This window comes from Capsicum annuum, chromosome 1 (assembly GCF_002878395.1).
Source record: "Capsicum annuum cultivar UCD-10X-F1 chromosome 1, UCD10Xv1.1, whole genome shotgun sequence".
Classification (NCBI taxonomy): Eukaryota; Viridiplantae; Streptophyta; class Magnoliopsida; order Solanales; family Solanaceae; genus Capsicum; species Capsicum annuum.
This window is the reverse complement of record NC_061111.1, coordinates 245,134,023-245,159,376: the sequence shown is the minus strand read 5'-3', so window position 1 is coordinate 245,159,376 and position 25,354 is coordinate 245,134,023. Positions and strand designations below refer to the sequence as shown.

At 33.9% G+C, this 25,354-nt stretch overlaps 1 protein-coding gene across 21 annotated transcripts; it reads left to right on the top strand.

Annotated features, from left to right (window-relative positions):
• Positions 1 to 1,276: 1,276 nt before the first annotated feature.
• Positions 1,277 to 23,365, top strand: LOC107849603 (mannose-1-phosphate guanyltransferase alpha). 21 transcript variants are annotated; one of them, XM_047401195.1, is made up of 12 exons: positions 1,287 to 1,499; positions 2,395 to 2,490; positions 2,582 to 2,743; positions 3,024 to 3,527; positions 3,747 to 3,831; positions 3,993 to 4,117; positions 4,722 to 4,811; positions 11,001 to 11,045; positions 11,169 to 11,261; positions 11,353 to 11,443; positions 11,741 to 11,789; positions 23,138 to 23,365. In XM_047401195.1, the coding sequence occupies exons 7-12, from the start codon at positions 4,809 to 4,811 to the stop codon at positions 23,217 to 23,219; spliced, it is 363 nt and encodes a 120-aa protein (XP_047257151.1). In that variant the 5' UTR covers positions 1,287 to 1,499; positions 2,395 to 2,490; positions 2,582 to 2,743; positions 3,024 to 3,527; positions 3,747 to 3,831; positions 3,993 to 4,117; positions 4,722 to 4,808; the 3' UTR covers positions 23,220 to 23,365. The 21 variants fall into 21 exon arrangements, 10 of the variants coding, with proteins under 10 accessions (XP_016549649.2, XP_047257151.1, XP_047257140.1 ...); XM_047401184.1 differs by having other exon boundaries at positions 2,387 to 2,490; XM_047401181.1 differs by lacking the exon at positions 2,395 to 2,490 and adding an exon at positions 1,585 to 1,645 and having other exon boundaries at positions 2,526 to 2,743.
• The last annotated feature ends 1,989 nt before the right edge of the window (positions 23,366 to 25,354 follow it).

The window sequence follows — 25,354 nt, the reverse complement described above, 5'->3', positions numbered from 1 at the left end:
CTCAGCTACCATGAGAAAATGAGCTACTGAAGCTCTCTTACTTCACATGAAGGAACCAACTGAGAGTACAGAGAGGAAGAAAAATTATTTTCATTTGATTACCTTTTCACTGTTACTTTGAAGTTGTACATATAGAGTTGGTAACCGCATTTTTATGTCTTGTGTAAAGACTATATTACCCTCTAATCTAACTACTTTAACAACCTCCTAATCACTAACTGCTCTAATATCAATAGTATGTTAATCAATAAACTAGACAAACCACTTAGTCAGTTCAAATATATATATACACTCCAACAAAATTGTTCGTGGAACAATCACTCTGTAATACTTCTCTCATTGATTTCAATTTGAGCTTTCTCGTTCAATTTAAGTACTTACTTTTACATTTTCATAGTAGTTTAATAAATAATTAATGTTAGTTAAATTTTGTGAACAGTTGATCATAAATCTATGTGATAATGATACTTGATCATATCATCACTTTATTACTTGGCAACCATATATATTTGCATATTCTTTTAGGAGCAACAATAAATACTTTTTTTTTAATTCAAAGTATTTATTACTGATTAACAAAAGTAAATAAGAAAATACAACATAAAAATGATCCCAGTAACTAAGGAATGTTTTTAATTCTTGGTTGCAGCCTCCATGAATTTTTGATCATTCGCCAATGCTTGCAAAGTCTCAGGCAAAATACAAACTTCAATATCTACACTTCCTTCTTCTACACCAGGAAATAAAGTAATCATCCCATCATTTTTATTTTCCATCCCACTCCTCACACCAATTGGTTTTCTCCAACCAAAATCATTACCATAAATATTATATCTTGGAGAACTATAGGTGGATTTTCTGCCCACTCTTCATAGAATTTTATCATCACTTCTTTAGAGTTTTGAGAAACAACCATCTTGTTTATTTGCATTGCAGCCCATCCCAGTCCATTTTTCAGTAGCTCTCCCGCAGTTGTTTTTACTTGCTTAATATGAATTGCATTTCCAAAATACCCTTCTGGAAGAGGAGGATTTAGCCTTGATCTTGCACCTGTTGAAAACATTATTAAGTACTTTCTCCATTCCAATTTATACATACTATTTTCATTTCAGTATGTCTTAAACAATGACACGTATTTTTACACGTGTGCTCAGTCAAAAAAAGAGTTACACAATCCGTCAATAGTTATTTGGTCCTAATATGCCTTTATTTACCAACCACATAATATTTCCAACACATGGTCTATTTTTCTACTATATAGAAACATCACTAGCTAATGGAACGACCAAGGGAAATTTTGTCTTTTTATTCTCAATAATATCTTCCTATGTGGCAGTGCCCCTCCACAATTAGTGTTTTCTATGAACACTTTCTAGAATCCTTGTATTGCATCTTCACAATCAATCATCATACAGTTTCCTCTTTTTCTTCCTCATCAAGCTCTCAAACGCCAACTCCAATCTTGGATCCAAACAGAAATGGGAACACTAACTTCTCAGGTATGATGCTTGTTTTCTGTCCTCTAACGTAATTCAGCAATGTCTTGTTTAGCAATGTCCCTGACTTTGCACAATATTTATCTAGAATCATTGATTTGCCTCTCTCTCTATCATATTCTAAAGTGTCACAACGGGTTAAATTTCAGGTTTGTTCTATCTTTTAATTTTTGCCTAATTCTTATTTATTTTCCTTATATTCTTTTGAATCCTTGCTTTTTGGGTATTTCAGATTATCAATTTCATGTTATATATTCGCCTCTAAACATACAGGTCTGGAAAGATTGAAATATTGAGTTTATAAGATAACAAAATAGCAACGAAATAAAATGAAAAAGAATATATGGGAGTAAATTGTATCTAAAAAGATTCATCTGACACTAATATCAGAATAATGACCTTAGACAGGGTATTTTTTATGGCTCTCGAGTGATTTGTGATAAGCTTGGTATTTTTAGCTAAAAGCAAAGAATACACTTGTCAACTTACCGTATGTAACGGATAATTTGGTTGACAAAGTGCAACTTTGGCGCTCCTCCGTATTCCAAAACTAGCAGCACATTTGAGAAAGTTATGTTATTAAAAACTGTCGCTTTTGTTGGTTCACTATGTTTTTGTTGCTTCTGTGTCTTTATTCTATTCTCATACTATCGCACCATCTAAATCAATAATACTACTCTTGGTACCATAAAGATAATTTCAACTAACAGTTATCTGATATCAAATTCCTGATTAATATGGGACATACATCAAAACCAAAGCTAAACATGCATTCTGCTTAATATCAAGTGCAATGTTAAACGATAAGAGAAGATTAATTATAATGTGAAGTTTGAAAGTGAAATTTTGACATAAAATCCAATAACTAGCTAATGACTTGTGTGCTATAGCTTTGCAGATTCCGAATCTACCACAGATTTACCTCATTGGCTTCTATGAGGAGCGTGAATTTGCGATATATGTCTCTTCAATCTCAAATGAACTACGTATTCCTGTCAGATTACATTACTATCCTGCTTATCCGTGCAGTGAATTTTCTGAACTTTGGAGCTTATTGATGTCTCTATTGAACGTATTGTTACTAGATACCTAAAGGAGGACAAACCACATGGTTCAGCCAGAGGCCTTTACACTTTGAAACATGAATTAACTTGTTGGAAAAAGTACGGCATCCTAATGTGGTTCAGTTTATTGGAGCTCTTACCCAAAGTATGCCAATGATACTAGTAATAGAGCATCATCCAAGTGTAAGCTTTTCTATTTCTCTATTTCACCCTGCTCCCCACAAAAAAATCCATTCTTCACTCTCTCCGCCTACACACTATATTTTCAATATTGTATGTTATTTATGCATAGATAAATATTGAGAAATATTCAATCAGCTCTTACATCAAGAGTACATCCAAATTTGTGATTTGAGTTATCTCCTGATGTATTTTCATTCTTATAGATTTTATGCGCTCTACTTCTTGTTTCTTGGCTTAGCTGTCCGATAGGTATGTGCATTCATGTTTATGGACTTTCCAGGGGGACCTGGGCAGCTATCTTCAGAAGAAGGGATGTCTATCGCCTTCTAAGGTTTTAAGATTTGCTCTGGATATTGCCAGGCAAGTCTGATCTTTTTCATATGTACAGAAAAAAATCTCTATTACTACATCTGAGATGTTTTATTTTTATGTTGATAAGATGTTCTTATTTCTTTGGTTGTATTCTGTTTCCGTCGTATGATCTTATTTTCAGGGGCATGAATTATCTTCATGAATGTAAATCGAACCCAATCATCCATTGTCTTTTAATGCCAAAGTTAGAAAACTAAATGCTTTATAATTCTTATATATTAAGTACCCATTTTCAGTATACTCATGCCAAATATCTACTTCTTTTAAAGTTTGTAATTTTTGTAAGGTACCAAAAATATTTTGCTGGACAATGGTGGTCTGTTGAAAATTGCAAGATTTGGTTTGATTAGATTGTCAAACATTTCACCTGACAAAGCAAAGTCGCTGCAACCTGAAGTTGTTGACCGTGCAAGTAAGTACTTAAATCTGAGCTCATACTGTTAAATAACAATACTCCTTATAGAAGGCAGAAAAAAAACCTTCCAGTTCGATACTAGCGTCCACCTAAGTGGGATGACTCTTCATTTTCGATGTTGTACACATGTCGGCTTCTCCAAAAATCCACTACTTTTGGAGAAATTGTAACTATGATAACTGTTGCCTGTTGCATTCTCTTTCTTGTTACTTGTAGGTACCTATATAGCACTTGAGATTTATAATGACAAAATATTTGATAGAAGTGTGGATGTATATTCTTTTGGAGTTTACTTTATGAGGTACAGATTCAATTTTAGAAAGTTTAACTTATGGCTGCCTTCGTTTTGCTACATAATTCTTTTAGCTAATTTTTGTCTTCCTCAAATATTCTAGAGCTCTTATCTTTTGCAGTATTTGATTTAGTTCACTGTTGAATGTTGGTTAACTTTTTTGAGTTTAGATGATGGAGGGATGCCAACCTTTTCATCCCAAGTCACTTAAAGAGGCTGCTAGATTGATGTGCAAAGAGTATAATAGACCATCATTAATCAAGTCAAAATCTAAGTATCCGCCGGACCATAGAGAGTAAGCCCACCTATTCGCTTTTATTTTCAATACTTTGATGCAATCTGATCTTTTGCCGTTCCTATGCAGTTATAGCAACATCACATACTGAATATAGGAGACATTCCATGTCATACTCCAAATCATTCTGATGGATATGACTTCCTTGTGAAAGGATTGAGAAAAGGATTTTTATTTGTTGTTTTCAGAAGTAATGTGTGTTTTGCTTTAGCTTCTGATATCTGGCTTCTTAGTCCAGTATTATCTGTTGTCGTTTGACTTTGAACTTGCATTCTTCAATTTGATGTTCTTTTCCTACCAGAGCTCATTGAAGATCCTAGACATTTTTAAGTGGAAGATGATTTATTTTTCCTGTTTTCATCTATCTGATGATAAATATCCACCTTTACAGTGTGCAACTGTGCATTACCTTGTTTTAGATTTCTTATATTTTAGTAATATTAAGGAGTATGACAACATGATTTTGCAATATATTTTAAGATCATTGTACGCATGAATAGAATTATTACAAACTACTCAAAGCATGGATGGTTGAAAGACACTCTAAAGCTTCCCTGGTAATGCTTCCATTTCATTATTTTGCATATTTTGGATCCTTTTTCAGTTGTTTTGCAGTGTTCAAAAGGTCCTTGGACCAAACAGAAGATTCAACACAGTAGATAACTTTTCCAAAAACTGAAATTGCTTCTCCATGGTATTTCAAGCAATAAATTTTTATATTCTCATGCAAAAATTTAAGCTGAAATTTATGATATGTTTGAGTAGTTGAAATGCATGATCATCTCATTTAAAAGTTGAAGCTGTTAGACAGAGCACACATATATTTCCTTAATTATGTCTCCAACACGCCCTGTCATGTGCTGCCTTGATTCTTCTTCATGGGCCAAACATGTAGATTTTTTTCTTTTCGAATAATGGATGACTGTAAGACTCGAATTCAATACCTTTGTCTCCACTGGAAACTATGCTGAACGCTTCAAAATAACCCCAAAGATAACTTAGGTACATGTGAAAGATTCAGCAATAGTTGTAAGGAAGAAATATAGCTAAATAGAGAGAGGACATAGGAGGCTTTGATCTTTCACTTAAAATTTCCTTAATATCAACACTCTCAACTAAGACCACTTCTTAGAGTACGTGACCTACTGATCAGTGACTTCAGCGTAAGAGTTTTCTATCGATGAAATGGGTTGTCTGACGTGTTCCAAGGAAGCAGTAAAACAGGAAGCAAAGAACACAACGAATTTTACATGGAAAACACCTGGCTCAAAAAGGTGAAAAAACCCACGACCTGCACCTCTACAGGATTTAACTCCAACTTCACTAAATAACTCTGAGCCTCAACAATGACTAATAACAAAACTCTTGTAACCAACAAATAGGAATTATAAACTCTAATTCCTTTAACTCAACAACTAGAAATTATAAACTTTAATTCCTAACTATATACACACCTCCCAAGGTATGCATTCCCAAAGTCTCTGAGTTTTTCTCAACTCGAAGACTAGCTCCTAGTTCAGTTTATAACACACTGAAACTAATACTACATCAATATTTCAAACACAATGAACAACTCTAAAAATCAATGCTAAAACTCTTAGCTAGATTCTATACTTAGGACCAGGTTCTTCAATGTGTTTCTTCAGTGATTGAGTGGCACTTCGTGAAATCAATCTGTCGATTGTTCTTTTTTTCTTTTAAGTGTGTAGTTTATTCTGACCGATACATCTTCTATTTAAGCACAACTCTTTAAAGAGTCATTCTTTATTTCAAACTCCCCTTTTAATCATAACTCTCATTGCATAGAGTTTTACTTCAATTGAGACTCCTTCTTCAATTCCAACTCTTTTCTCCTTAGTGTTGTAGTCAAACTCCAAATCTACAAAAAGTCTTTCAAATTGTACATTTTGCATAGACTTCTTAAATTGTCAGAATCTTTCTCTTTCTACACATAGGACTCTTAAGGATATGCTCAGAAGTGAAACTCCCTCTTCATGTAGGACTCCTTTTTCAACTCAACTTGCTTTTCCTTATCATCAAGTGTTTGAATCAAATTCAACTTGTTCTATTCTCCACGTGATCAGTAAGTTGAAGTTTTCAGTTGCACTAAATTAACTCATTCTAATTTTTAATTATTTATACCGTAGACTGCACTTTTAAACTTGTCGGATCAGTGGAACACGTATATCAACTTGTTTCTTTCATATTGTCATCATCAAAACTTCAAGGTTCCAACAAATTCTCCCTTTTTGATGATGATAAACCTCTTGTCTTTGTGCATTCAAATATCTTCACCCGTAGGCACTAAAGTATAAAATACTAGAATGAAACAAGTTAGTCAATGGGTTATAACCATTGCACAACCCTCTTATCTTCCCCCTTTTGGCATCATCGAAAACCATTTTACTGCAATAATATACTAGCCAAAGTGATTTGTTATGCTATTCATGGCCACTGGGGCTATCATCAAAATAATCAGACAAAGACTTTAGACAACATAGTAATGTATTAAAGAGAATAAAAATATTAGTCAATTTAGCAAAGATAACCATTCCATTTAACTTCCAGAGCATATTCCACATTTAACCTAAGCTAGTACTGAACAAAGCAAAACAACTGAGCATTAATAAAAAAATATGGTATAAAAGTGGGACATGGCTAAGAATACGAATAGTGAAGAGCTGATGAGGAAGGTGGAACAGATGTTATCAACTGTGTCAATTGACGAATGACTTTAACATTTTTATCCCTTTCTCAATCAAGGTCAAGCTTCAAAGTCATGATCCTAGCCTGAAGGACCACATATGTATGACTGTCAATTGCAGCTTCTAGTTCAAAATTTATCTTAGCTAAATCATTTTTCTTATCATTTTTTTTTTGCAATGAGTTTTAGCCCTCCTTATTGAGTCAGGTAGAGCAATATGATTCATTTGTTCAAAAATATACATTGTTGTTTAAACAGTCAAACCTAAACTTGAACTGAGAAATTCTAAAAGATCTGAGCCAATTAGGAACTAAAAGAGAGAGCATGTCCCTTTTCATTCTTCAGAAACATATGCCGCATGTGATTGATGATCAAACTTGGCAAATTCATGGTACAAAACTGATATTTTGATTGAGAGAGAAGAAGGAATTTCTAGTGTAGGATTAACTCATTTGTGCACAAGTATTTGGAGAGTCAAAGAAAATTTGGTCAACCAATTCGTCAGCATCATAGGACAATGGGGGGATGAAGTGTAAGGAATGGAATAGGTGTGCTCATTTCTTTTAACTTAGACAGCCTATGCTTATGTCAATGTAGAGCATACCTAATAAGAAGAACTTTGTGGTCATAATTGTTTGCTTGTATCTATTTTCTGCACAATCTAATATAAAATTAGGTTAGAAGAGTAAAAAATCTGGAATTGGGACACACAACTAAATGTGCAAGACTGAATCGAATTACATTTTAGCTAATAAGATTTAAAAGAAAAATGATTATTCTAGTCGATCATTGAGGGGAGTTCATGTCATTTTAATCATCCCCAAATCTAAACTATTCCTTTTAAAATGCTCTCTACTTAGTGCCTTTGGTGCTTTTCTAGTCATTTAAGTAACCCACATAATCAATATTCTTATATCCCTCAAGAGTGAAATTACTTTCATTTGGATACCATAGTCTCAAGCCATTGATTCCCATGAGATGTCTCAAGATTCTTGTGACAACACCAATTCTTATGAATTACCTATAAAATTATCATCAACTTGTGTTGGTGTTATTGATGCATCAATTTCTTGATATGTTGTCCCCTCTATCAATATGACCTCAGTCTGTACAACAGTTGAACCAGATGGTACAACATGTTCTTGTGCATGCTCATCAGTTTTTTTTGCCATCTCCAAAAGATCCATTCCCTCTTTACATGTGGTGAGTGAATGAAACTTTATTTGCTTCCAGTCTTATACCTTGAGCAAGCTTTATCCATGTACAAATTTTTCTTGCCTCCTTTCACTCTGACCTCAGAAGCATCATCTTCTTCCTCCAAGTCTGAATCTTTAAGAGCCATGAGTGCTGTGTCATCAACTTCATCATCATCATCTGAGTTAGATCTCCAAGCTGCTACCATTGCATATTCTTTCCTTTTTTTGATTTCTTCTTTCAATTCCTTTTCATCCCTTTCCTTTCTCCATTCTATTTCCCAGACAAAACAATCTCTGATCTGATGATCAGTCTTACCATACTTGTAGCATCCATTTGGATTGTCATTGGACCGTTTTTTGCTACTTGTTCCTTTTTTTTTTAAAGAATTTGCTGAAGTTCTTATCTATAGAGGCAACTTGTTTTTCATCAAGTTCAATTTCTTCATCACTGTCATATGCCTTCATAGCTAAGGTATCCTCAGGGGTTGTTAGCTCTTTAGTTTCATCAATTTCCATTTCATAAGTTCTCAGATTCCCTACTAGTTCATCTAGTGCCATACTTGTGAGTTCCTTATTTGTCTCCCTAATAGCAGTCACTTTAACATTTCATTTTGATTTTGGTAGCACCCTCAATACTTTTTCAACTTGTTCTTCAACAGTGATGACTTTTCCCAAAGAAGTCCACTCATTTGTCAAGGCAGTAAGCCTTGTCATCATTTCATGCAAGGTTTCATCCTTCTTCATCTTAAAAGCTTCGTATTCAGTAAAGAGAAGAGCAATCCTGAATTTTCTCACCCGAGAGGTACCCTCATGTGCATTGACCAGTGCATCCCAGATTTGCTTAGCAGTGGTATAGTTTGACACTCTATTGTATTCAGCCGGTCCTAGTCCACAGACTAAGATGTTCTTAGCCTTAGCATTTTTCTTTAATGCCACTAAGTCATCAGCGGTAAACTCACTTCTTACCTTCTTGACCTATTCACCATCTTCTAACTTCATTGGAATAGTAGGACTATTAGTGATCCTGTTCCATAACTCGTAGTCTTCTCCTTGAATGAACGTTTCCATCCTAGCTTTCCACCAAATGAAGTGAGAATCATCAAAGAGTAGAGGTCTAATAGTGGATTAACCTTCACTGTAACCAGTAGATGGTTCGGAATTCATTATATTGATCTTTGTCTTAGGTGCTAGCCCTTTCTAAGACAACTTTGCTCTGATACCACTTGTTAGAGTACGTGCCCTACTGATCAGTGACTTTAACGTAAGAGTTTCCTATCAATGAAACGGGTTGCCTGACGTGTTCTAAGGAAGCAGTAAAACATGAAGTAAAGAACACAACGAATTTTACGTGGAAAACACCCGGCTCAAAAAGGTGTAAAAAACCATGACCTGCACCTCTACAGAATTTAACCCCAACTTCACTAAATAACTTTGAGCCTCAACAACGACTGATTACAAAACTCTTGTAACCAACAAATAGGAATTATAAACTCTAATTCCTTTATCTCAATGACTAGGAATTATAAACTCTAATTCCTAACTACATACACACCTCCCAAGGTATGCCTTTCCAAAGTCTCTGAGTTTTTTCCAACTCGAAGACTAGCTCCTAGTTCAGTTTATAACACACTGAAACTAATATTACATCAATATTTCAAACATAATGAACTACTCTAAAAATCAACGCCAAAACACTTAGATGGATTCTATACTTAGGACCAAGTTCTTCAATGTGTTTCTTCAGTGATTGAGTGGCACTTCGTGAAGTCAATCTTGTCGATTGTTCTTTTTTGATTTTTAAGTGCGTAGTTTATTCTGACTGATGCATCTTCTATTTAAGAACAACTCTTCAAAGAGTCATTCTTTATTTCAAACTACCTCTTTAATCATAACTCTCATTGCATAGAGTTCTACTTCAAGTGAGACTCCTTCTTCAATTCCAACCCTTGTCTCCTTAGTGTTGTAGTCAAAATTCAACTCTCCAAAGAGTCCTTCAAATTGTACGTTTTGCATAGACTTCTTCAATTTTCAAAATCTTTCTCCTTCTACACATAAGACTCTTAAGGATATGCTCAGAAGTGAAACTCCTTCTTCACATAGGACTCCTTTTTCAACTCAACTTGTTTTCCCTTATCATCAAGTGTTTGAATCAAATTCAACTTGTTCTATTCCCCACGTGATCAGTAAGTTGAAGTTTTCAATTGCACTGAATTAACTCATTCTGATTTTTAATCATTTATATCATAGACTGCACTCTTGAACTTGTCGGATCAATGGAACACGTATATCAACTTGTTTCATTCATATTGTCATTCATCAAAACTTCAAGGTTCCAACACCACTATTTAGATCTAACTCTCAACCTTAAAAAATACGCAGTAACATCCATATTTATAGTACTACAAAACCTATTTCGACTAAAAACTAGAAATCTTATTTCTATATTACTTTGATTATAAATCCAATTAAAATATGAAATAAAGAAAGTAACAAGTGGTCTAAAATATCTGTAAATACAAGTGGGGCTACTGCCTTATCATACTACAAGTGCTCCTTTTTGTTTTATTTGCTATAGAAACAAACAAACAATCACCTATTATTTTTGAGTTTATTGACTCGACTAATCCAGATTCGTATTCTACATGATAGTTGGGATTTAAAGATGAAAGTAGTAGGTCACTTGTCTTATTTTACTGAATGCTAATTTAATCTTATGGAATAGCTATCACCATTGACGTGGTTATTTAATCTCATCTGGTAGTCACATATATTTTTGCTGAACTGAGACGTTTGTTGTAGTTTTCCACTGCCTGAGATGCTCGGTATTTGGCTCTTTCTTTCCCTCTTTATACTTTGTTCACACTTCTTTACCTTCACTCATATCCTCTTTTGATCAACTTCTTGCAATAAAGAGCACTGTAGTGGTTTAGAATTTCTGATTTTTTTCCAAATTTTGCCTTCTGTTTACTCCAAACTTGGAGAGGCTCATAGAAGATATGGTGGAATGGGAACCATTCTTGTCAGCAAGGTAGATGAAAGTGTCTTCTAACTACTTATCTAGGACACATGATATTGGCTATTTTATAGCTTATTAACATCTATTATTGTGATTACTGTCTGTTAAAAGTCTAACTTGAGTTTCCATGTATAGGTGTCAGCTGATACAGCCAGTGAATTTGGAGAATTGGCCGCTGACCCCGTCACCAAAGAACTGTTGCATTACACAGAAAAAGCTGAAACTTTTGTACGTCCATATCCAACACTAACTTACTCTGGGGTTTTACTTGCATAAACTAATCCTCATGAATTCTTGCCTAAATATGACTGGAATACAGGTGAGTGACCGCATCAACTGTGGTGTGTACGTATTTACACCAGATATCTTCAATGCTATTCAAGGAGTATCCACTCAGAGGAAAGACAGAGGTTGGTCTATGCATCATAACTAGAGCTTCCTTTGATTATGTGTCCTCATGTCTGAAGAACTGACTTTTAGTCCATCGCTTCGTTTGATCTCATCGTTCTAATGTCATTTTCATCTTATAAGCATATTGGGCTGATTTGAACACTAATATAGCATAATTTCTGAAATTAAACACTGTTATGATTGACTTGGCCCAATATTATGTCTTCTTTCAAGTTTCTTAAAACTGATGCAGTGATTGGTCCCAAACAATAGTATTATATGGGGTGATGTATGAAGTATTCTCTCATCTGTTGCAGCTAACCTAAGGCGTGTATCCAGCTTTGAAGCTCTTCAGCCAGCAAACAGGTATTCCCTGTAAAACTACATAATATAAACATTTTGGTGTTACCTTCATAGAATAGTTTTCTCATCTGCAATTACCCTCTATTATAATATCGCTGTTGCAGCTCAACATGGTATTTAGGTTCATAGTCTGATTTTTCATTCTTCTATTTAATTGCTTAAAAAGCATGGTTACTTCTTGCTCCTTGTTGTCTTGCACACATCCAGATTTAACATTTATGTTACAAATTTATCTCAGCATTTTGGGTAAGATGAGGTGAAGCTTTATAGCTGTAGTAGTGCTAATCACTTTTCAGGACAGAAGTTCTAGGTGCTGGCATAATTTTTACCTTTAGTTTCTTAGGGCAATATTTTTTAACATTTATTGGTCAAACAGTGAGCAGTAACCTCTTCCATTCCTTTACAGCTCAAAATAACAGGTGAACTTGTGGGAACATATGATACTTAAGTAACATCATCCCAATGAAATGAATAACCTCAAAAACAAACTAGAATCATTATTGTTAAGAATTCGTGCCCTTATTTTCTCCTAACCGTTGTTTATCAATGGAACGGGTTGTCTGACGTGTTCCAAGGAAGCGGTAAAACAGAAAGTAAAGAACACAATGATTTTTATGTGGAAAACACCCAGCTCAAAAAGGTATAAAAAAAACACAACCTGTACCTCTACAGGATTTAGCCCCAACTTCACTAAATAACTCTGAGCCTCAATAACGACTGATTACAAAATCTTGTAACCAACAAATAGGAATTATAAACTCTAATCCCTATAACTCAACAACTAGGAATTATAAACTCTAATTCCTAACTACACACACCTCCCAAGGTATGCTTTGCCAAAGTCTCTGAGTTTTCCCCAACTCAAAGACTAGCTCCTAATTCAGTTGATAACACACTGAAACTAATATTACATCAATAATTCAAACACAATGAACAACTCTAAAAATCAATGTTAAAACTCTTAGCAGGATTCTATACTTAGGACCAGGTTCTTCAATGTGTTTCTTCAGTGATTGAGTAGCACTTCGTGAAGTCAATCTATCGATTGTGCTTTTCTGCTTTGTAAGTGCGTGAATTATTCTGACTGATGCATATTCTATTTAAGCACAGCTCTTCAAAGAGTCATTCTTTATTTCAAACTCCTCCTTTAATTAGAACTCTCATTGCATAGAGTTCTACTTCAAGTGAGACTCTTTCTTTAATTCCAACTCTTGTTTTCTTAGTGTTGTAGTAAAACTCCAACTCTTTTAAATCAGCACATGTTTATTTGTCAGAATCTTTCTCCTCCCACACATAGGACTCTTTAAGATATACTCAGAAGTGAAACTCCTTCTTCACGTAGGACTCCTTTTTCAACTCAAATTGCTTTCCCTTATCATTAAGTGTTTGAATCAAATTCAACTTGTTATATTCTCCACGTGATCAGTAGCTTGAGTATATCAAAATTAGGCTTTCTTATTCGTTCTTGTCTTTAAGAAATCTTGTTTGCATCTATTAGTAAAACTGGAAATCTGCTTTCCTATGCGTGGACCAACTCAAGTAACATGTTTTATTCATGTGTCAGTTTGTCAATCATCAAAACTACATAGTACCCAATAAATTCCCCTTTTTTGATGATTACAAACCTCTTGTCTTGTGCATTCAATCATCTTTACCCTGTAGGCAATAAAATATAAAACACTAGAATGAAACAAGTTAGTCAATGGGTTATAAACATTGCACAACCCTATTATCTTTCCCCTTTTGGCATCATCGAAAAATCATTTCAATGCAATAATATACTAGCCAAAGTGATTTGTTATGCTATCCATGGCCACTGGGGATATCACCAAAATAATCAGACAAAGACTCCAGCCAACATAGTAATGTATTAAAGAGAGCAAACATGAGTCAATTTAGCAAAGATAGCCATTCCATTTAACTGACAGAGCATGTTCCACATTAACCTAAGCTAGTACTGAACAAAGCAAAATAACTGAGCATTAATCAAAAAATATGGTATAAAAGTGGGACATGGCTAAGGATGCAAATAGTGAAGAAAAAGGAGGAACAGGTGATATCAATTGTGTCAATTGACGAATTACTTCAACATTTTCATCCCTCACTTAATCAAGGTCAAGCTTCAAAGTCATGATCCAAGCCTGAAGGACCACTTATTCCACTTCATGACTGTCTTGTGCAGCTTCTAAGTTCAGATATTTTTTTTTTTAGCCAAATCATTTTTTTTCAATTTTTTTTTAGTGTTAGCGCTCCTTATTGAAACTAGTAGAGCAACATAATTCATCTGTGCAAGAACATCTATTGTTGTTTTCTAAGTCAACCTGAACTAGGACTGAAAAATCCCAAAAAAATAACCAATTAGGAACTAAAAAGGAGATCATATCCCTTTTCATTTCTCAGAAAACTTATGCTGCATGTGATTGATGATCAAGCTTGACAAATCCATGGTACACAATTGATATTTTGGTTGAGAGAGAAGAAGGAATTTCTGGTATAGGATTAACATATTTGTGCACAACCATTTGGAGAGAATCAAAGAAAGTTTAGTCAACCAATTCGTCAACTTTATAAGACAAGGGGAGAATAAAGTGTGAGGAATTGAACAGGTGTGCTCAACTGTTTCAACTTAGACAGCCTATACTTATGTCAGTGAAGAACATACCTGCTAAGAAGAACTTTGTGGTCATAATTGCTTGCTTGTACCTATTTTTCTGCACAATCTAATACAAAATTAGTTTAGAAAAGTCAAAAATCTGGAATTAGGACACACAACTAAATGCGCAAGACAGAATAGAATAACTCTTTAGCTAATAAGATTAACAAAAAAATGATTATTTTAGTCAATCATTGAGGGAAGTTCATGCAATTTTAATCATCCCCAAGTCTAACCTATTCCTTTCAAAATGCTCTTTACTTAGTGCCTTTGGTGCTTACATAGTCAACATTTCTATAGCCCTCAAGAGTGAAATTGCTTTTCTTTGGATACCATAGTCTCAAGCCATTGATTTCCATGGGATATCTCAAGATCCTTTTGACAACACCAATTCTTATAAACTACCAACAAAATTACCAGCAACTTGTGTTAGTTTTGTTGATGCATCCATTTCTTTATTTGTTGTCCCCCTGTCAATATGCCCTCAGTCTATACAACAGTTGGACCAGGTAGTAAAATATGTTCCTATGCATGCTCATCAGTTTCATTGTCATCCTTTTTTTTATGTTTTTCTTAAAAATCTCCCTTACTTCCCCCTTACACTAGTACTACAAATCTGGCCATCTTTCAAATAATCCATTCCCTCTTTAAATGTGGTGAGTGAAAGAAACTTTATTTTCTTCTAGTTTTATGCCTTGAACAAGCTTTATTTATGCACAAATTTTACTTGCCTTCTTTCACTCTCACCTACAAAACAAATTAGGGGTTAACTTTAGGCATCCAGACAAGCTTGGGTCCTTTCTTATGAGTAAATGGATGAATCAGATTTCTTCTAGCCCATGCAGGCAACAGGTTGCATGACCTGTTTCTCTGACCAGGTTTAGTTATCATTTTCTTGATCTGAGATAGATTATTTGCCAGATTTAGACTGCTGGATCTGCTTTTGGCAGCAATTGGACATTTAGTGGTTGGATGTCCAAGGCTTCCATAGATATAACACGTCTTGTTAAGCATCAAGACTTTTGTGAAAACCCAAACCATCTTTTTCACTGTGATATCTTTCACTCAATTTATGAACAATTCTTGAGGAATTTGTCCACCTGTTTGCTCTTTCAAGGTCAAGTTTTAGTTTAGAGACTTCTTGACTCAGTTTATTCACCATTTCTGTTGCATTATTGCACTCTTCTTTGTACTTGACCAACTCAAGTTCAACTTTTTCTTGTTCTTTACTCTTGGTGTTTTTTTATTTTTCAGAGAGTGTCAATTTTAGAACTTCAGACTTAAGATCATTATTTGAAGAATCAAGTTGCTCAACCTATTTCTTGATAGAGCAGTTTTCCTGTTCAAGAGTGTTCTTGCAAGCTTCTAAATCAATAAAATCAAATTTGATTCTTGTAAGACTGTTGAACAGATCATCCCTATCAGAAGTTGATTCTTGAAAGTCATCAATTAGTGCATTCGTCAAGGAAATAAGTTTTGTTTTAGAAAACAAATGCAGCTTTTCTTTAAGTTCAAGTATACTTACCTCAGAAGCATCATCTTCTTCCTCCAAGTCTGAATCTCCAAGATCCATGAGTACTGCTTCATCAACTTCATCATCATCTGAGTCAAATCCCCAAGCTTCTACCATTGCATATTCTTTCCTCTTTTTGTTTTTTTCTTTCAATTCTTTTTCATCCCTTTTCTTTCTCTATTTTATTTCCCATACAGGACAATCCTTGATATGATGATCAGTCTTACCATACTTGTAGCATCCATTTAGATTGTCATTTGACCATTTCTTGCTACCTGTTCCCTTCTTCTTTTTGAAGAATTTTCTAAAGTTCTTAGATATAAAGGGAACTTGTTCTTTATCAAGTTCAATTTCTTCATCATTGTAAGATGCCTTTAGAGCTAAGGTATCCTCTGGGGCTTCTAGCACTTTAGTTCCATCAATTTTCATTTCATAAGTTCTTAAATTCCCCACTAATTCATCCAGGGTCATGCCTGCAAGGTCCTTATTTGCTTCCCTGATTGTAGTCACCTTAATATTCTACTTTGATTTTGGTAATACCCTCAGTACCTTCTCGACTTGTTCTTCTTCAGATATAGCTTTTCATAAGAAGGTTAGCTCATTTGTTAAGGCAGCAAGCCTTGTCATCATCTCATGCAAGGTTTCATTCTCCTTCATCATAAATGCCTGAAATTCTAAATTTTCTTACTTGAGATGTGCCTTCATGAGCATTTACTAGAGCATGCCAAATTTTCTTAGCAGTGGTGTATATTGATACCCTGTTGTATTCAGAATTCCTAATCCACATACCAAAATATTTTTGGCCTTAGCATTTTTCTTTAATGCCAATAAGTCATCAAGAGTGAATTCACTTCTTACTTTCTTGGCCTGTTTCTCATCTTCTAACTTTATTGGAATAGTAATACCATCAGTGATCCTATCCCATAACTCATAGTCTACCCCTTGAATGAATGTTTCCATCCAAACTTTCCACCAAATGAAGTAAGAACCATCAAAGAGTAGAGGTCTAATAGTGGATTGACCTTCACTGTGACCGGTAGGTGGTGTGGAATTTATTATATTGATCTCTGTCTTAGGTGCTAGCCCTTTTTAAGACAACCTCTCTCTGATACCACTTGTTAAGAATTCGTGCCCTACTGATTATCTTATTTTTGACCAACTGTTGCTTATCGATGGAACGGGTTGCCTGACGTGTTCCACTGACGTGTTCTAAGGAAGCAGTAAAACAGAAATTAAAGAACACAATGATTTTTACGTGGAAAACACCTGGCTAAAAAGGTGTAAAAAACCACGACCTGTACCTCTATAGAATTTAAGCCCAACTTCACTAAATAACTCTGAGCCTCAACAACGAATGATTACAAAACTCTTGTAACCAACAAATAGGAATTATAAACTCTAATCCCTATAACTCAACAACTAGGAATTATAAACTCTACTTCCTAACTACACACACACCTCCTAAGGTATGCTTTCCTAAAGTCTCTGAGTTTTCCCCAACTCAAAGACTAGCTCCTAATTCAGTTTATAACACACTGAAACTAATATTACATCAATAGTTCAAACACAATGAACAACTCTAAAAATCAACGCTAAAACTCTTAGCTGGATTCTATACTTAGGACCAGGTTCTTCAATGTGTTTCTTCAGTAATTGAGTAACACTTCGTGAAGTCAATCTATCGATTGTGCTTTTTTGCTTTGTAAGTGCGTGAATTATTCTGAATGATGCATCTTCTATTTAAGCACAGCTCTTCAAAGAGTCATTCTTTATTTCAAACTCCTCCTTTAATTAGAACTCTCATTGCATAGAGTTCTACTTCAAGTGAGATTCTTTCTTTAATTCCAACTCTTGTTTCCTTAGTGTTGTAGTAAAACTTCAACTCTTTTAAATCAACACATGTTTATTTATCAGAATCTTTCTTCTCCCACACATAGGACTCTTCAAGATATACTCAGAAGTGAAACTCCTTCTTCACGTAGGACTCCTTTTTCAACTCAAATTGCTTTCCCTTATCATTAAGTATTTGAATCAAATTCAACTTGTTATATTCCCCACATGTTCAGTAGCTTGAGTATATCAGAATTAGGCTTGCTTATTTGTTCTTGTCTTTAAGCAATCTTGTTTGCATCTATCAGTGAAATTGGAAATCTGATTTTCTATGCGTGGACCAACCCAAGTAACATGTTTCATTCATGTGTTAGTTTGTGAATCATCAAAACTACATAGTACCCAACAATTATCCTTCTGAAGATTTAGAAACCGAATCATTTCCACAGATGGATATCATGTAGTCAGCAGTATCAATCTTTAAATTAGAGGAGCAGCAAATTTGGAATGAGAAAGAATCTTGAGGTTATAGTGAATCTGACGTATGTTCTTTTATTGTTCGATAAAATTTTAAAGAGATAAGAGTATTAGATTGAATTGGTGTGTGACATAATAAATGTGTATCAAATTATGGATCTTTGATAAACTAATGTTAACAAAAAACATAATACGTTAACAAAAAAGAAGTCTTATTATATTTTATATTGAATGAAATTGTAGTACATTCTTCAAGGGTAACACCAAAATGTGAATCATGATTTGAGAATTATGGTTGGAAAGAGATGCATTCTTTCAATAAAAAAATGTGTTTTATATTTAGATTTTGAACTTCTAAACTAATTTAATCATTAAATTTAATTTAACAGGTATTAATCATGAATGCTCAAGAGATTGATCACAACAAGAAGGAAAAATGCATATGCTATTGTAGAATTTATAAATACAGATGCATCAATGTAAATAAGTATCAATCACTATTATATGTGAATGTCATGTGAGCATCTAAAAGCATGATATTTCGGCGGTTGTATAAAACATACATTTGAGATTTTATGATATGTCTGTGATAGTGATTTTATTGTATATTGAAATATATTTATTTAATCAGACTCAAATTTCCCTTGAACTTTGTGAAATGATCCAGATTTGTCCCTCAACTTTGTGAAATTTTGCTTATTTTATTTTACTCATCTATCATCAATCATCAATCATCGCTCTAAATGAAACGCTACTTGAAAACCATAATGAATACTCAAAAATTCCAAACCACATCATTCAAACAGTCTGCCTCTCAATTTCATCTTTAGCTTCTTTTTTATTGTAAGACCAATAATCCATAACCACTATAACCCTCCCTTGACTGTCACAATACCATAGCAAATGATTTAGAAACTAAATATTGTATACCTAGCTAGGTTTGTTTGAGTTTTACTTGAGAGGAATTTAGGCTTGAGGGTTGGTGGTTATAAATTTGGGCTTGGGCAAATTTAGACTATTTTCAAAAGTTGAAGGGCAAATTTAAGCCTTTTGTCTAATAAAAAGGGCCATGAGTTAAAAAAAAAAAAAAAGCTTTTGTCATTAATGAATAAGGACATATTTAGACCAATTTTACCCCATTTTTAACAGATGACATATGTTGGCCATTTCTATAGAATTCATGGCTTATTTGAACATTTTCACAATATAATAACTAAGAAATTAAAAGAGTTGATGGTCAAAATAGCATCACTGAAATATCATATTTTCGTGAGTTTTACAACTCAACTATTAGTTTTTTTTTTCTACTCGACCTATCACTATTTATATATTAAAACATATCTTGGTTAGGCCAACCATTGTAACGCCTCGAAATTTGGGTCCCGAGACGTCACAAGGTGCTTAGGGTCACTTGATTTGGGTCCCGAGACGTCACAAGGTGCTTAGGAGCACAAGTGACCCCAAGCTAACCCTCCTGCTGGCATAACTCATAAGCGACTGAATAAAATGCTTAAATCTATATAAAATCAGCGAAAACATAGCACTTCTCTGAACTAGATCAATATAATTATGAACTTTACAAGATTACAACTCTACCTTTACAAAATGAAACTAAAACTGAATACATCAATTTCTACTAACTGTCTATGAAGCCTCTACTGGTACTGACTTTAGATAGCCGGGTCATGACTCCCTACTATCCAAGCTCAATACGACTAAAATAAGAAAATATAATACTTCTCGAACTGTATAACTAACTCAAGCCCTTGAATCAAAAGGACTCACCACCTGCTGACTGGAAGCTGTAAATTGACTGAATACGGTATGCGCGCTACCACTTGTGCCTACGTTATGAGACAATGTAGCGCGCGCGCGCGCACACACACACACACACACATATATATATATATTCACATATATATATATATATGCACATATATATATATATGCACACACACATATATATATATATATGCACATATATATATATATATGCACATATATATATATATATATGCACATATATATATATATGGGTCAGTACTTTGGGAATGTATTGAGTATGTGGGCGTGTATGAAACATTTTTAAATAATATCATAAGTGTAAAATAAAATCATGCATGCTGAGAATAATGACTCTCTTCGCTTGAATTAAACAGTAATATAGTTTCTCAAAAATCATGAACAGTAACACATGTTTTATAAATCTCATAAATCATTGGACTCAACTCAAACTCTTTAACTCATGACTTAGAGTGACTCGGTAACTCAAGAAACTTAGACTGTTATGGACTTGGGAGTTTCTTATAACCAACATAAATCATGTGAGCTTACATAGAGTCCAACGTTTTGCCTGCGTTGGGGAGAACTGTTCTATCCTTGCCATCGGAGTAGAACCTTAACTTTAGTGATCACTGTCTTGGCCTTTGGCCCTTAATCTTTATCCTACGAGGGCACGTAGTTCTGGGAAAGTAGGATGTGCTGAACTCACACTTCCCGCTCGGTGTTAAATACTACTCCCAAACTCAAGCTCAGAATGCGTTAGGAAGTCCACCTTAATCAACTCAAGGGTCTACCATAGAGACCAAAATCATAAATATATCTCATCAATAAATCATAAATAATTTGTGGATTCCTAACTTGACTCAACTCAAAACAATCTTTCTCAACATCAAGTGGACTTGCTTATTAACTCATATCAAATGTCAAAGCATCACAAGATTCATTCTTGACTCTTAAACTCAAACGTCAATATATATATTCAATAATCATCTTCTCATGGAAAAGCTTAAAATCATGACTCTTATCATTTATCACTTGGAAATCATCAATTCTAATTCACAGTAACAATATACAATTCATAGCATAAGTTCCCAATTTAGGAAATAAAACAATGAAATAGTCATGTATATCAATCTTGAATAGCTCAATTCTAATAACTCAATCATTGATAAAGTAATTTGGGTGTAAACCCACTTTGCAAAATCATGAAATTCAATAGTAGAAATTAAATCTTTGGGCACAAGAATGAAAGAAGTGTCCTTGTTCAAACCCCACATACCTTGATTATGATTTTTGAGATGAAGAAACTTGATTGGAACTTCTTTCTCGCGCTCTTGAGCTAAATTTCTTGATGCCTTGACTTAGATATCTTAAATCTTGAACCACTTGAAGGTATTTATGGAAGGTTCTTGAATTTTCTTGGAGAAGATTGGATTTTTGGGTTGAGAGAAAACCTTAGCTTCTTGAATATTCTTGGAAAGAAATTGGAGAGAAATGAATTTCTCTTCTCTACTTGGATCTATATATAGAGGGTAAGAATGGGTGGAAAAGACCAAAATACCCTTGAGCAAATTCTAGAACTGGAGCCCGAGTTTTGGCCCTGGCGCAACACGCTAGGATCGCGGTCCTTCACTGGATTTGGACAATTGGGAAACTGCTCAGTGGCGCGACGCAGTGAAATCGCGTTGTCACTTTGGTTGTGACCTGGAAGGGCACCGTGATGCGGTGGAATCACGTTGGTGCACTGAAATTTGACAATCCTAATATTGATCCTTGGCGTGATGCATCAATATCGCAGAGGCTCACTGAAAAATGACAATTTTCATTTTGGCTGGCTCTGCAACGAGCTAAAGTGCTAGGTGGCACACTGTCTCACTAAAGTGACTCTAACTCTTCACCCGAGTGTCGGATTTGGGCGAATTTGATATCGATGGAAATTTTATTCAATACTCTACAGGACAAAAATTCAAAAATAGTGAAATTCTATACGGTTAAATCGTCATTCACTTTGGAAGTCATTTCCATATACTCAAAAGACGGATTTAGACTTAAGGAACGATCGGGGTATTACAGCCATCAATTGTCACCTTGGATGGTTGAACTAGTTAACTATCACCAGAAACTCAACTAGGTGTATTTTAATATATAGATACTGATAATTCATATTGGAAAAGAAAACAATGTACAGTTATGATTAAAACCTGCGAAGAGTGAATCCAAATATATTTTTGACCATTATTTCAAATGAGAAGTGTATGCTCACCTATGGTTAGGTAAACAAACACTTCTTCCACAGTATCAAGCTTGAGAGAACGAGTCACAGTGCGCCATAGATGCGCCAAAAAATCTTGTAGAGAAGAAATCGATTAACACTCATTTCTAAAATGGCTTTACCCTTGAGCCTACCAATACTTTCTTTACTAAGGTGAAAAACCCTCTCAACGAATGTTGGAACTTCAATTTTTTCAGACAATTTCTCATCATCCATCTTCAAGGAAAGATGAATCGAAAGACTCATTTTCTTAGGAAAATGACGTTCTAAAACTGGAATTTTGAAAATAACTTTTAATCCACGAGAGATTTCAGACCAAGAATTGAAGAAATGCCAAAAAGATGTTCCATCACCTAAGCTATGATTCATAGTACATTCAATAAATAAACCATCAACTAGCTCTATTAGTTGAACCCCAAACAAAGGCTTAGTAACACATTCAAAATTCCGAACATTATTCAGTGGGAAAAGATGATGAACAATAATTGGTACGAGTGTAGAATCAAGAATAACAGATACAGTTAATTTTGGAGCGCTGGCATGAATGAATTCCATGCCAGCGTTATTACAGTTGATGAAGAAAGAAACCGTGTCATCATTAGTATTTTTGATGATCGAAAAACAACAAGAAGTGTAAGGTGTGAGAAAGGGATGTTTTTAAGTGATCAATATTATTATCTTGTTTTGGTTTGTGGAAAAGGAGACCTTTTTGGATAGTATCACGAAGGAGGAGTTGTATATCCCATGGTGTCATTTCAATTTTAGAAATTTTTGAGGTGCTTTTGTATGAATTTGATTCATTTGATGTTGCTCCTACTAAACAGGTGGAAATTATTTGAATTTCTTCCATTTTTTAGGAAAGGCTATGACGAAGAAGAGAGTGGATTTCTTGGGTGGATTCAATAATTCATTTAAGCCAATGATGTAGGGAAAGAGGTGGGCATGGTAGTATAGTATTAAAAACTTTTGTTAGGTAATTTTGGTTTTGAATTTTTAAAAATATTATATCATTACCATACTAGATTGATTAATTCAGTATGATTCGTTATTCAGATTGATTAATTCAGTATGATTCGTTATTCTTAAGTTCGCTTTTGATATATCGTAGCGCAATATAAATTGATAATTATACTAATTTATTTGCCTTTGATTTTTCAAGAAACGTTCAAACTATATCATAATACCACCTTATATATGTAGTAATGTTCAAAAGAAAATACAAGCAATTTTCTTCGTTAATCAATTACACATGTAGAAATATTCATAAGAACGTTCAAGAAATTTTATACGTATTTAATCAATTACACATGTAGAAATATTTTTTAAAAAAATACAAGCAATTTTCTTCTTTACACGTGAAACATTCAAAAGAAAATATAAGTAATTTCTTCGCTAATCAATTAAAAATATTTAACAAAATAAAGTAGTCGAAATACAACATAGCGTCAAAACAATTAATTTTATGCTAATCATAAATTTTGTGTGAAAATGACTCATTTGATGATGTAGCTCCAACTAAAAAGGTGGAAATGATATGAATTTGCAAGTGTTGGAGTCACATGCAATAATGAAGATGATTTAATTGAATTCTTTTAAGCCAATGATTTAGGGAATGAATGGGAATGGTACATTATTAAAAATGTTGGTCAGATGATTTTGATTTTTGATTATTAAAATAAGCTATCATTGTTATATCAAATTAATTCAGTATAGACTATAGAGAGAGATGCACAAAATATTTTAATATTCTTTAAATATTAATTGCCGTATCAAATATAAAAATAAAAAAAAAAAAAAACTAAAAATATACATCAAATATCATAATACTAAAATCACGATATCAATTTTAAAAATTTTAATATGATAAAGTGGTATCTATCTTATCATGCCCGAACCTAAATTAACGGAAAGATATAATTCACTTTTAATTGATAGAGTATAATATGAGTGTGTACTTTAACTTGATAGTGTATAACTAGTTAAATTATATGAGTATATAATTTAACTCGTTAAGACAGGTGTTACTCCCTTGTGTCATTTATGTGGTTATATTATTGACCGAAAACAAAGTTCAAGAAGGAAAGAATATTTTAGAAATCTATATAACAAGAACATATTCAGTGTATTCTTATGAATTGGAGTTTGGAGTTTAAAGTGTATGCAATTCATGTCACAACATCAGATGAAGTAGAGAGGCTATTTGGATAAACCCTGACTCAGAACAGACACCAGTATAACAAAGAAAAATATAAAAACACATAACCAAACGATACAAGAAACAAGACATCCATAGATTAATACTATAAACTATCTATCCGAAATCACCAACAATATCAAAACACAACAAATAAGAAACTACAAGACACATGCATAACACTATGACTAAAGACACAACTACCCACAAAGCCCACCTTCTTACTAGTAACAACGCACTCCTATCTCCTAACCCTCTACCCTAATTCGCGTCTTCCACACCTTCCTATCAAAGTTTATGTCCTCCGCAAACTGTTCTGCTTTTTAAATATTTTATGATATTTCAATGGCTGTACGAATCAATCATTGAGGATTGATGTTTGATGAATAGGAATGACAAATGATATCGGATGATGCAATTGCGGGGCAAGCTCTCATGAATTGGCGAAGGCTAGTTCAACTCGCCCCATACCAACACACTACCCTACATAATATAACTTGATGTTTTTGAACCTATACCATCTTGTCCATCATATTTTGTTTGCAATCCAAATAAGCATCACGATAACTTTTCGAGATATATCTGTTGTTTTATGCCTTGCTTTGATACTCAAAAGCTTATTTTTTGATACCTGGCTTAGTTTGTAAAGAGAGAATTCTTTCTTTCAGACTTATGATCTTCGTAGCTTTTCACAGAGAAGAAGAGAATTTAGTTTTTATCTTTTGAAGAGAGCTTTCTTTTCTCTTTTTTACTGTTTGAGAAGAAAAGTTTGTTCTTTTTCAAGTTAAGAGTTCCTAACAAATAGAACTACTAATATTTCTGAAGTGACACAATTTGTTACTATTCA

Bases quoted from the DNA above. Each gene is read 5' to 3' on its own strand.
- LOC107849603 (XM_016694163.2), top strand. From the start codon at position 1,328: ATGTGGCAGTGCCCCTCCACAATTAGTGTTTTCTATGAACACTTTCTA. The intron at 1,500-1,584 runs GTATGATGCTTG...ATATTTATCTAG, and splicing joins TGGGAACACTAACTTCTCAG to AATCATTGATTTGCCTCTCT. The intron at 1,646-2,394 runs GTTTGTTCTATC...ATAGCTTTGCAG, and splicing joins CACAACGGGTTAAATTTCAG to ATTCCGAATCTACCACAGAT.